The sequence below is a fragment of the Rhinoderma darwinii genome, chromosome 5 (genome assembly GCF_050947455.1).
Source record: "Rhinoderma darwinii isolate aRhiDar2 chromosome 5, aRhiDar2.hap1, whole genome shotgun sequence".
Classification (NCBI taxonomy): domain Eukaryota; kingdom Metazoa; phylum Chordata; class Amphibia; order Anura; family Rhinodermatidae; genus Rhinoderma; species Rhinoderma darwinii.
Genome location: NC_134691.1, coordinates 81,018,874 through 81,032,986, shown reverse-complemented (window position 1 = coordinate 81,032,986; position 14,113 = coordinate 81,018,874). Strand labels below are relative to the sequence as shown.

General features: G+C 44.6%; 1 protein-coding gene across 2 annotated transcripts in view; it reads left to right on the top strand.

Annotated features, from left to right (window-relative positions):
• Positions 1 to 9,916: 9,916 nt before the first annotated feature.
• Positions 9,917 to 14,113, top strand: part of RAB2A (RAB2A, member RAS oncogene family) — a 91,440-nt gene continuing 87,243 nt past the window's right edge. For both annotated transcript variants that reach the window (XR_012847630.1, XM_075826205.1), the window contains exon 1: positions 9,917 to 10,034. Coding sequence is in view for 1 of the 2 variants with exons in the window: in XM_075826205.1 (XP_075682320.1) it covers positions 9,989 to 10,034 (46 nt within the window). In the remaining variant the exon portion in view is untranslated. The remainder of the gene's footprint in view (positions 10,035 to 14,113) is intronic.

The following is a 14,113-nucleotide window of genomic DNA, read 5'->3' as shown; positions in this document are numbered from 1 at the left end:
GCTTGTTTGTGGGTCTTTCAGCCTTAAGTCTTGTCTTGAGCAAGTGAAATGCAGCTCAATCGGCTTGAGATCTGGTGATTGACTTGGCCATTGAAGAATATTCCACTTCTTTGCCTTACTCCTCGGTTGCTTTCGCAGTATGTTTTAGGCCATTGTCCATCTGTACTGTGAAGCGACTCCCAATCAACCTTGCTGCATTTGGTTGAATCTGAGCAGAAAGTATATCCCTGAACATTTCAGAATTCATCCAGCTGCTTCTGTCTTCAGTCACATCATCAATAAACACTAGTGACCCAGTGTCTTTGGCAGCCACGCATGCCCATGCCATCACACTGCCTCCACCATGTTTTACAGAGGATATGGTGTGAGTCGTTCCAAGCCTTCTCCATACTTTCTTCCTCCCATCATTCCGGTTGATCTTAGTTTTATCAGTCCAAAGAATGCTGTTCCAAAACTGGGCTGGCTTCTTTACATGTTGTTTGGCAAAGTCTAATCTGGCCTTTCTACTTTTGAGGCTGATTAATGGTTTGCACCTTGTGGTGAACCCTCTGTATTTGCTCTCATGAAGTCTTCTCTTTATGGTAGACTTATATACTGATACACCTACTTCCAGGAGAGTGTTCTTTACTTGGGTAGATGTTGTGAAGGGGTTTTTCTTCACTATGGCAAGCATTCTGCCATCATCCACCCCTGTTGTCTTCCGTGGACGTCCAGGCCTTTTGTAGTTCACGAGATCACCAGTGCGCTCTTTTTTTTTTAAGAATTTACTGAATGAACTGTTGATTTAGCCACACCTAACATTTGTGCTATCTCTCTGATGGATTTCTTCATTTTTTTCAGCCTAACGATGGTCTGTTTCACGTGCATTGAGAGCTCCTTTGACCTCATGTGGGTTCACAGCAACAGCTTCCAAATGCGAATGCCACACCTGGAATCAACTCCAGAACTTTTACCGGCTTAATTGATGATAGATTAACGGGGGAATAGCCCATGCAGCCCATTAAATAGCTTTTGAGATAATTGTCCAATTACCTTTGGTGCCTTGAAAAAGAGGCAGCTACATATTAAAGAGCTGTAATTCCCTTAAACTACCGGCTACCAAACTTCATCCTATCCATATTAGGAGAGGCACTAGGCAGGGATGCCCCCTTTCACCAGCATTATTTGCACTAGCTATGGAACCCCTAGAGGAAATAATTAGACGTAATCCCGATATCTCAGGTCCCCAGGTTGGGAACGAGGAACAAAAATTGAGCCTCTTTGCAGATGATATAATTCTCACTCTTAGGCCTCATTTACACGAGCGTAATATACGCGCGTGCGACGCGCGTGCATTTCACGCGTGTCGTACGCACCTATATTAGTCTATGGGGCAGTGCAGACGATGCGTGAATTTTGCGCTGCGCGAGTGCGTTGCGTAAAACTCACTACATGTTCTGTAATCATGCGTTTTTCGCGCATCACGCACCCATTGAAGTCAATGGGTGCGTGAAAAACACGCATGACACACGGACGCTCCTGCGTTGCATGCGCGAAAATCACGCATCACTTGTTATGTCCATGAAAAAGAGTCTATAAAGCTGGACAAAGCAAACAAAAACCAGGAAGTGCTTGCGTTTTGACTGTGAGTGAGCAAGGCTATTGACTGGAGACAGAAGTTAGCTTCTACTGACATCTGCTGCCATGCCGCGTGGGATGGACGTGGAGCGCCTCATCGCCCTGGTCCAGGGCCATCATGCAATTTGGGACACTCGCGCGGAGGCGTACCACAACCGCACGGTCAAGGAGGACGCCTGGGAGGAGGTCGCGAGGGAGCTTTTTGGCCAGGAGTGGGAGAGTGGCCGAACCCGGGACCGCAGTCGGTTGGGTGAGTACCAGGCTTTTTCTGTCAATGCAATGTCATCCCTATTGAAGAACTGGGGCCCTGTATGTGTCTTCCGCGCATTTGCCCGATGACCTTTTGTGGAGCATGCGCATCACCGTGTACCACGTAATTGGCAGTGCAGGGCCCCTCATTTAAGTGAGAGGGCATAGTTCTTAATGGCGTGATATTTGTTTTTACTCCAACAGTCAAAGACATCAAAACACGGTGGTGGAGCTGCCGTGACCAATTCCGCCGTGAAATGGGGGAAAAGGGACGCAGCGGAGATGGCGGATCGCGTAAGCGCCCTTATATGTACACGAAACAGCTGATGTTCCTGAAGGACATAATGGAGATGCGCACGTAAGAGATTCTGCTTTTGCATGTGTCTAATGTGTGTTCGCCCATGTCCTGTTTGCCATCGTGTTGTTGTGGGCATTGTTCTATATTCTGTTCTAAGGTCATTTTCTCATTATAGAACCACCGACAATTTGGAGGATACGACAGAGGAGACGGACGTTGGAGAGTCTCTGCCGGAACCTCCTGCTGCCCATGTCCTGCCCCCTAGCCCCGAGCCGACACCCCTGGACCCCGCCCCTGGCCAGTCTGCACGGGCCGTCGCTTCTCCGGCTGAGGATCTCCCCGTGCGTGCCCGCACTCGCCGGCGCCGTGCTCAACAGGCCTCCACAGCTGGGCAAGTCGATACGCGGGTCCTGGAATATCTGAGGCGAGCCGCAGATGAGGACGGGAACAACGCCTTTGGGCGCAGCATCGTTCCCCTACTCCGGCTGGTCCCCATGGACCGTATGGGCCGTCTGCAAGCGTCGATCGTAACGTTGATCGACGCCTCCAGACCGCCCCACAATCCCAACCAGTGCTTCACGGCCATTGAGCAGTGGCGCAGTTTAGCCATGCCGGCCACCACGCCCCAGATGCCGGGCCCATTCCATCCAGGCACCCAGATGCCACGTCCGCATCCCTATATGCACCCTATGGCTCCCCACTTCCCTGCCCCAACATACCACGGGCAACATCTGCACCACAATGCTGGCGAGGAACAACCTCCACAGCTCCAGGTCCAGCATAGTGGTGCTGAAATGCCGGCGTATTCGTCCCCGGGCCACCAGTACCAACACCTTTGAGTGTGTTGGAGGACTGATATTTTGACGCCATAGTTGATTTTGATGCAGGGATGGCAACTCGCCGTCTTATGTATTTTTGATGTATATTATACACCATGTTGGTGTTTTTGTTGGTTATGCCATATGTTTGTGTGTTTTCCAAACACATTATTAAAAAAAATGGATGTTGATTGGTTAGATTTCGTGTTGTTTTTCATTGATACCCCTCAACACAATGTTTGAGCCACATTTCCTTTGGCTATACCCTCCCACACTTCTGGCCTTTGGGCCCAATGCATACACACGTGATATGAGGTTTTAGTTCATCTCTCGGGGGTTTGACATGGTTTCCAAGAGGTGCGAACGTTTAGGTGCTGTCATGGACCCCGAAGCAAACTAAGTACACTTGCAATTGGACTTTCCTAACTTTAGGCCGCACATCATTCTATCTCCAGAAAGAAGGTTGCCAACTTTCAAAATTCCTGCTCAAACCCCGACAGATGTAAGCTCGCAACCAGCGTCAAGAGTCCTCTTGTTTTGCAAGTCCCTAACCCAACACAAACCCCAAAAAAAACAAAAAACCCTGGCCACATGTGACGTGTGTAGTGAAGCCGCCAAACAACAGAGAACCCTTGAAAGGTCATCACGCACCCACGGGGCGGCTCCTGATCGACACTCAAAATATGCCGGCAAAGTATCCCTCACGCGAAGGCCGGATGAGAGAGATCGGCCGAGAGGAATAACCGGGACAGTGTGGCTGCTGCCTGCATGTGTTATGATATATTCAGAATCAAAGGTAGCATCATTAATGCGGCAGAAGTTATGCAGCCCGACACACGCTTCTATAACACGTGTCACATTCTGCATGGACAATTGCATTGTCGTCAGAAATACACGCCACCTGTTCGACATAATGCCAAAGGCACATTCCACACTTCGACGAGCTCGGCAGAGGCGGAAATTAAGGTGCTAAACCTGCTTCTCCCAGCAAGCAGGGGTTGGGCCAGCTGGCCTATTTGTAGGCTGGCTTGCCATTAATCTCCTCTGCGTTTTTGACGTGCGTTGCAAACGCTAGTCGTGCGTGCGTTTAAAGCGCAACAACGCTGCGTATACGCAGTCAAAACGCAATTCCAACGCGCGCAATACGCTGCGTTTTATGCGCCCGCAAAACGCACACGCTCGTGTAAATGAGGCCTTATTAAACCATTAACTTCCCTCCCAAATCTGATGGCGGCTCTCGACTCCTTCTCCGCGGTCTCAGGTCTTCGTGTGAACCAATCCAAGTCAGAGACTCTTTATTGCAACATCCCACCTCCCCTACAAAAGCTAGTGGAACTGAACTTTGGTTTCCATACTCAAACACATTATGTTCCGTATCTAGGGATGGCTTTGACCGCCTCCCTTGATACCCTATATAAACATAACTACCCTCCATTGTTTAAGGCCATAAGGGCTGATTTGGCTAGGTGGACTAAATTACAGATTTCCTGGGTGGGCAGAATCAATACGATTAAAATGGTTACCCTCCCCAGACTACTTTATCTATTTAGAACCCTTCCCATTCCTCTACAGACTGGTGATTTAAAAGCCCTCCAAAAAGACATTTTTAAATTCATTTGGAACAATAAACGCCCCAGGATATCGAAATGTATCATGATGTATCATAAGAGAATTGGGGGACTCTCAGTCCCTAACCTGATAAAATATTACAAGGCAGCTAGAGTAGCTCAATTACTACTGACACACCTTCCATCAGATAGAGCGCCGATATGGGTTTCCCTCGAAACGGCCCAGTTAACACCATATTCTTGGGGCGCACTGATCTGGATAGCCTCACCCCTGCCGGCTACTTTAAAGAATCTTTCTCTTCTCGGCTATCAGTCTTTACTATTATGGCGCTCAGTTAAATTTAAGAATGGTTTACACTCTAGATCTTCCCCGATGACCTCTGTTATTGGGAATCCAGGCTTCCCCTCAGGTCTCCAACAATCTAACTTTTACTGGTGGCACTCTAAACGCTTGACCAAAGCCCAGGATTTCCTTAAAGAGGGACGCTCGATCACTTGATCAGTTTACTGAAGCCCATGCTTCCCCCATATCCGAGCAGTACAGGACTCTCCAGATATTCTCCTATTTGCACAAGTTAGTCCCTGCCCAATTTAGTGCATCCTACACTATTATAGAAAAAATGCTACTTTACTCACCTTCTCGACTGGGTTTGTTATCTATGCTGTATAGTATCTTTAATACACCTCACCCTGATACCAAGTTGCCGTACATGTTGAAGTGGTAGGAGCACATGGGTACCAAGCTCTCACCTGCACAGTGGAGACAATGCTGTGACACGATAAGTAAGGGTAGCTGGCAAGTATCATTGGTGGAGACGTCCACGAAATAGCTCCATAGAGCTTACTATGATCCGTCAACGCTTCACACCATCTATCCCACGGTTCCAGCCAGTTGTTTTAGAGGTTGTAGCCTTGAGGGTACTATGTACCATATTTGGTGGTCTTGCCCTCAAGTGTCCACGTTCCGGATGGATGTATGTACCTTAATTTCCAATATCTGCCAGTTTAATGTCCCGAAACGGCTACCCACGTGTCTACTGGGGGCTATCCCTCCTAGGATGGCTAATTCCAAATTTAAACTTGCCCAGTTTATACTTCTGGCAGCTCTAATTTATATAGCCTTAAAGTGGCGTACAGTGGATCTTGATTTCTCTATGGTTATCAATAGAGTTAATCGTATCGCTATCTTTGAAAAGTTGGAGGCGGTGAGAACTGACTCGCTCCACCTTTATCGGGCGGTATGGGACCCATGGCTTTCCTCTACATATTCTCCTGACTTCCAGTATACCATTACATTGTAAATTATCTCCTAAAGAGATGAGGTACTTACTCTACACTTATGTAACTGATATGTGCACTTTAAGTTTAAAGCAAGAATGTTTAATTTCTATGCATTCACCCTATGTCTCTCCACTTTCCTTTTCCCCCGTATAGGCATCCTTGTTTGGTATACGAACTATCCATTTTATCTTCCTGCGTGGGGACTGTTTTTTCATTGTATTATTTTCTTTGTTCCTAACATGATATACTAATAAATACCTTTTGAAACTAAAGAGCTGTAATTTCTAAACCCTTCCTCAAATTAAGATGTGAATACCCTCAAAATAAAGCTCAGTCTTTGCTTTAAAGAGGCTCTGTCACCACATTATAAGTGCCCTATCTCCTACATAATCTGATCGGCGCTGTAATGTAAATAACAGCAGTGGTTTTTATTTTGAAAAACTTTCATTCTTGAGCAAGTTATGAGCAATTTTAGATTTATGCTAATTAGTTTTTTAAAGACCAACTGGGCGTGTTTTTACTTTTGACCAAGTGGGCGTTGTAAAGAAGTGTATGACTCTGACCAATCAGTGACCAATCAGCCTCATACACTTCTCATTGTTTCAGCCCAGCATGATCCACAGCACTGAAAACCATGAGAAAAAGGAGTCGTGAGCTATAAGTACACAAAAAAATAATTTTATTGTTACATCCAAAATACAAATTATAAAAACACAAATACACAACGAGGTATTAAAACTGAGAGTAAATGCGTGGATCAATTGTCAAAAACCCTCCACACGGGTATGCTATAAGTACTAAACGTCAAAGGTACTGTTAGTTATGGGTACATTGGGGAAAGGTAGCACAATGCTGTCCCATACAGACGATGCTGATTCACTGAAACAGCACTTGTGCTATCCCACCACCAATTGGCACATGCATATCAAAATAGGAAGAAATGACATCTACAGGGTAATAACAGGGGAGTTAGGTCTAACTCCTCTATTGCATGGTTCCAGAAATAGGGCAAGGAAAAAGGGGTTAACCCAAATGTAGCCCGATGTAAAGAGGAACCAAGGTCCACATAACAGAAACCAAGGGAATGATTAAATAAGAGCTTACCCATGGAGGTATTTAGAAGTAGAATGATCCACCTGGTATTGAGGCACCCTGACGTGCGTTTCGCAACTGTCGCTTCCTGAGGAAACGCGCGTCGGGGTGCCTCAATACCAGGTGGATCATTCTACTTATAAATCGCGGGGCGCCGTCGGGTTTCCATGGCAGCCGGGGGCCTAACAAAGGCTTCCAGGTCTGTCTTCAGCAAATATTATACACACAAAGAAAGCTCATATAGCAATGATAGTAAAGGGCTAGGTGCTGTACAGGTAAGGCAACCTCCCTAAATACAAAATAAAGGCAACTCCCATAAATTCATATATGAACAGAAGGAGAACAAGGAGCAAAACAGCCAAGTAATAAAATACCATATCTTTAATTAACACATCAATACACAACACATGTTAAAAATTACAAAAGGACAAAAGGACTCTGTTGTTCCAGTAAAGCACTACCAAGAAAAGACTCCCAATACTGGTCCAGGGTAAAAGTAGCAAACACTCCAGATACGAAGTGTGGGCAAAGTATCAGATGATATGAATGCAAGGTGAAGCCCTAATATAGTGTAACCGATAAATACGATAGACAAGATTAGGGATAGAGATAATAAATCATTGGTAATATTAAGTCCACAAAAACGATTAATCAGCCCCCACCTCTCTGTACAGAGATAGTCTTACCCATGTATTTATGGATCACTTACTCTCTTCCTTGCTAGTAAATCCCCTTTTTTCATCCAATGAGGAGCGCGCTTTCCCTGTGCATCTCCGTTTTGTGACCTGACCTCGCTCCCGCCCCTTTGGCGCACTGCGCATGCTCGGGATCCCTGTACGCGTTGGGGATTCCTAGCTTGCGCTACGGCGCGTGGGGCTGGAAGTGGGGCATGCCTCACTTCCGGTTTTCGGCAGGGGACGCGCACCGTTACTCCTTGGAATGAAAACACATGGGTGAGTGTACTTGTGGCTCACCGTATATAAAGCTGCCCTTTTACAGACACGTTAATACCCCTTGAGGAAGCATACAGCGAAACGCGCGTTGGGGTTTATCTGCACGCCTGACTGACTCTCCTGGTGCACCTATCATGGGTAAGACTATCTCTGTACAGAGAGGTGGGGGCTGATTAATCGTTTTTGTGGACTTAATATTACCAATGATTTATTATCTCTATCCCTAATCTTGTCTATCGTATTTATCGGTTACACTATATTAGGGCTTCACCTTGCATTCATATCATCTGATACTTTGCCCACACTTCGTATCTGGAGTGTTTGCTACTTTTACCCTGGACCAGTATTGGGAGTCATTTCTTGGTAGTGCTTTACTGGAACAACAGAGTCCTTTTTAACATGTGTTGTGTATTGATGTGTTAATTAAAGATATGGTATTTTATTACTTGGCTGTTTTGCTCCTTGTTCTCCTTCTGTTCATAACTGTCTTCAGCAAATGCCTGTTAGGCGATGCCGGAGGCATGACCTATTAGATTGCCTGTCAGTTTTACACTGACAGGCAATAATGCTTTGATATACTAAGCATACCAAAGCATTATATATGCGATTGGCAGATCGCATAGTGAAGTCCCCTGGTGGGACTAAAAAAAAAATGTAAAGCAGTTAAATAAAGTTTGTGAAAAAAAAAATAATAATTTACAGTCAAAAAGTGGTTTTATTTAGTAAAAGTGTCAAAACAAATCACACATACACATATATGGTATCCCCGCGATCGTAACGACTTTAAAAATAAAATGAACACATTAATTAAACCACCGGATGAACGGCGTCCTGAAAAAATGCAAAAAACAACGGCAAAATTCTCTTTTTTCTGCCATTCCCCCCATAAAAAATTAAATAAAAGTTAATCTATAAGTCCTATGTACCCCAAGATAGTACTAATGAAAACCTTGGCCCGCAAAAATCAAGCCCACGTATGGCCACATCGACGGAAAAATAAAAAAGTTACGGCTCTTGGAATGCGGCGATGCAAAAACAAGTAATTTTTTTCTAAAAGGGTTTTTATTGTGCAAACGTAGGAAAACCTATAAAACCTTTACATATTTGATATCCCCTTAATCGTGCCGACCCATAGAATAAAGTTAACATGTTATTTACGCTACATAGTAAATGGCGTAAATTTATAACGTGAAAAATCAATGATCGAATAGCTGCTTATTTTAAATTCTCTCCTAAAATAAAGTTAATAAAAGTTAAGCGATAGATTATAAGCATCTAAAAATGGTACAATTACAAAATACAACTCGTCCCGCAAAAAACAAGCCCTTATACGGCTATGACGACGGAATAAAAAAAGAGTTACGACTCTTGGAATGTGACCATGAAAAAACTAAAAATAATCCTTGGTCATTAACGTGCAAAATGGCCCGGTCATTAAGGGGTTAAGTGTTAACTTTTTTCCAGCAGCGGAGATTCCACCTGAAAATCTGCACCACAATTTGCAATTCCTTGCGGGCTGTAGGACAAGTATGCTGTGTACTTTTAAGCAGCGTATCCTCCCTGTGTGAACATAACCTTAACCAGAAAATCTGGCCAGTATTTTTGGGTGGAAAAAGTAGGTGAGGACTGCATACATATGGTGATACAGATGGGGTGACCAATCCTTAGTGTTCTCATTCATCATTTTACACTTCACCACACTGATAGCGCCTACATCTTTAGCATCTGTATTTGCTCTCATCTTACCTTGGAGTGTCATTGGATTCCCCACCCCCAATGGTGACCTAGGCAGATGTCTACTCCTCCTCCTCCCTGATCAATTTATTTTTAATAGAAAAAAAAGCCCAAAACATCTTTAACAGGACATGACGGCCGCCATTTCCAGTCATTTATCTTATGCCTTGGTTTGCATTAGACAAAATACAGCATGTGACGTCTGGTCCTTTATGTTCAATGATGTGCTACAACCTACACGATGACTATAGGTAACCCAAGAAGCCACAAAAGCGCATGCGCGGTCGGCGTCGCTTGTGACTTGTGTCGTGGACGAGCCCGTGATTACGTAAGCGCGGGCGTTAGTAGCAGTGACGAGGAGAGACAGATCATACGGACATGGCGTACGCTTATCTGTTCAAATACATTATCATCGGTGACACCGGTAAGAAGCGGCTCGCTCTGTGCGGGCCGCAGTAAGTGTGATAGCGCCGCGCTCAGGTCGTGGTGGGTACGGTCACTGTGTTGTGTGCAGGAGGCTGTGCGGGCGGGGCCGGTCGATCGGTCTTCCCATTTCCGCAGTGTTGGAGTCGTTGACGTGGTGGATGTGAGCGGTGCCAGGGCCTGGACAGCTGATCTGTGTAGGCCCGGGTTCTGCGGGATAGACCGGGAATAGTGTGTGAGTGCGAGGACGCTGCTGTGTAACACAGGCGGACATCAGTGAGGGACTGCTGCCCGGTTACCTGACAAACAGCCGTGGTGCTTGTGTAACGTGTGTATGGGGCGGTACCGGACACCTCCAGCTGTGAGGAGAGGACACCAGATATCGCTACGATATCCACGGCCGATAAGAGCCAGCTTCTATGGTCCTCCAGGATGCCATGTTCTTCAATATGGCCACGACTTGTAGTAATATGGTATTCCAACCTTTTAGGTTTCTGTATCTCCCATTTACTGCTATAGGAGTTTTGCAAAGCGGCGAGCCTGGCGGTTTCCGTAATTCCTGTACCCTCCATTGATTCTCCACCTGGATGCGGCCGCCTCGCTGGGACGGTGGTATGGGGTTGTGTGATCCCCGTTCTGGTGGAAGGTGCGGGACCCACATCTATCAGACATTTATGGCATATCCTGTGGGTGTCTAAGATAGAGATACCCCTCTAATGGTCTCCCCTCGACTAGACAGTATATAGACTTAGGCCGCCCTCGCTCTGTTTTCTTAGGTGGGAATATCACCACTGACCGGTGTTTCCTCTATGGTACATACATAGATAGATACATACATACTTTACAGGGACCGCTAAAGGTAATTTTACACGGACAGATATTTGCCCCCATGTTTACCGCTTTTAAAATGAGCGCTGATCAACAATCAAGCTTGTTGAACGGTGCTCGTTGCTCCCTTTAAAGGTTATATAAACCTTTGAGAGATATTTTTTAAAATAAAAATGTCAGTCAGTGTGATTGGTGCAACTTTATAATTTAGATTTTAGGAAAAATTATTTTTGCCTTTTGAGATACAGCTGCTCTGTGTCCTCTATACATAGCATCTGTATCGTTCACTGAATCCTGTAGCCGTCAAGTCCGCAGGAGACAGGATCCAGATGTGATGGATGACAGGTGGATCCTGCATGACAGAAACACACTGAACCGGTCAAGTCCCGCGGACCTGACGGCTGCAGGATTCACCGGACGATACAGCTGCTACGTATAGAGAATACAGAGCAGCTGTATCTCAAAAGGTCAAACAAATTTTTCATAAAAACTAATTACAAAGTTGCACCAAACACACTGACCTTTTTATGTAAAAAATATATAGAAATCAGTTTCAAAGGTTTACATATCCTTTAAACAGAGCAATGATTGTTTAAAGAGGCTCTGTCACCAGATTCTGAAATCCCTATCTCCTATTGCATGTGATCGGTGCTGCAATGTAGAGAACAGTAAAGTTATTTTTTTTTTAAAAACTTTCATTTTTGGCCAAGTTATGAGATATATATATATATATGCAAATGAGGTTTGAAATGGACAACTGGGCGTTTTTTTTTTCCTTATGTCCAACTGGGCGTGTATTGTGTTTTTAACTGGGCGTGTTTACGTGTATGACGCTGACCAATCAGTGACCAGTCAGCATCATACACTCCTCTACATTCATTTACACAGCAGCGATGTGCAGCCACATAAACAGAGATTAACGTTAATTAAGTGTCCTGATAATGAATACACATGAAATCCAGCCTGGACGTCATGTGTATTCAGAATCCTGACACTTCTGAATCTTTTCTTTGAGATTTTTAGCAAGTGAAACTAAATCTCGTTTACCTCGTAATCTCGCGAGATTTCGTTTCCCTTGCTAGGAATCTCAAAGAAAAGAGTCAGAAGTGTCAGGATTCTGAATACACATGACGTCCAGGCTGGATTTCATGTGTATTCATTATCAGGACACTTGATTAACGTTAATCTCTGTTTATGTGGCTGCACATCGCTGCTGTGTAAATGAATGGAGAGGAGTGTATGATGCTGACTGGTCACTGATTGGTCAGCGTCATACACGTGAACACGCCCAGTTAAAAACACAATACACGCCCAGTTGGACATAAGGAAAAAAAAAACACCCAGTTGTCCATTTCAAACCTCATTTGCATATATATATATATATCTCATAACTTGGCCAAAAATGAAAGTTTAAAAAACAAAACAACTTTACTGTTATCTACATTGCAGCGCCGATCACATGCAATAGGAGATAGGGATTTCAGAATCTGGTGACAGAGCCTCTTTAATATGAATGATGAGGGATGAATACGTTGCTACGATCGCTCATCCCCGTGCATTTCCATCATGTCTGCAGCACATCCCCTGTTCGGGTGTGTTCACACGCTTACTAAAAAAACGTCTGAAAATACGGAGCTGTTTTCAAGGGAAAACAGCTCCTGATTTTCAGACGTTTTTAAAGCAAATTTGCGTTTTTTATGCCCGTTTTTGGAGCTGTTTTTCTATAGTCAATGAAAAACGTATCAAGAAGTGACATGCACTTCTTTTTCGCGGATGTTTTTTTGCGCGGCCGTTTTTCAAAACGGCCGCGTAAGAAAAGGCCCGTCGGAACAGAATGCCGTTTTTCCCATTGAAATCAATGGGCAGATGTTTGGAGTCGTCCTGCTTCTGATCTGAAAACGGCCGAAAATAAGCCGTCTGAACATATCTTTAGGCTGAATTCAGACATAAAAAATGGCCTCACTTCCGAGTTTCCCCCGTGCGGGTCCCGGTTTCACGGATCCCCATAGACTTGAGTCTATTGAGGAATCCGTGAAAACGGAACAAAATAGGATACGTTCAATTTTTCAACGGACCATTTACGCGGTACGTTCAAACAATGGCCGTGTGAACGTCCCCGTTGAAATATATGCGTCCCTGTGATGGTCGTTGTTTTAACGGCTGTCACATGGACGTGATCTACGTTTGTCTGATTTTAGCCTAAGGTATGCTTCCGACTAGCGTTTTTTTTTTTTTTTGCTGCGTAAAACATGCGTTCATGTGAACGAGTGCTTCTGCGTTCATCGGCTGATCGTTTCCCTGTTCACACAAGGCAATGATCGGAAATGACCGTCCATATGAACGTTAGTTTGGTCCATCATTGGCCTGTGTAAAAGGTCCTTTAAGCATCTCTACAGGTTAAGGACACAACCACACAACGCCCCATATCTCAGCTTCCTGGGACCTTATGTGTATGAAATGGATGAAGTGGGATATTAAGATGGGCTGTACTCATACCTGAATTTTTAGGGTTCATACTAAAGCGATGGTTGCCTTTGCATAGAATCAGAGATCTAGTATGGCCCCATAGAATTCTATTCCAGATCAATACCATGCAGATCTTTAACATGGCCCTAGTAGTCAGATCTGTGGTACAAAACAGTCAGTACTGAGCACAGTAGCAAGGCTTAGTTGTGGTTGGTGGCTGTTATTCTAGGGTTAATATAACACTCATCGTAGAATCTCAGTGGCAGGTATGGTATATTTTCCATGCTGATGCTCTGTTTACATCCCTATCGGAGGCTCAGATCCGACCCATCGCAAACTCAATTAGATTGTATGGGAAGAATAGCGCTGCATTCTGCCCTATTCCAATCAAAATGACAGACAATGGGGTCTGTTGGTGTCCGCCGTACGAAAATATTTCATATCAAACTATTATTGCACTTATGTGCGTCTGTTCCATTAATTAGTTTGTAATAAATTTACATATAATTAAGCCTGTAGCTTTACAGGTTAGGCTCTGTCCACATCATGCTATGGTCAGACGTCCAGAGTATCTTCTGTATGCCACTGTATAGCCATACGTCGGCCACTGACCGCAATGTTAGAAAAACCGTATACCGCACAGTATAATTTTTTTTTTTGCCATGGTCTACTATGCTTTTCCTGTACAGTATAGAACAAAAAAGAAAGGTATACCGACTTATACCTTTCTGATGGAGGCCGAAACAACACACTTTTGGTTTCCATCAGATAAATGGGGGCCTATGT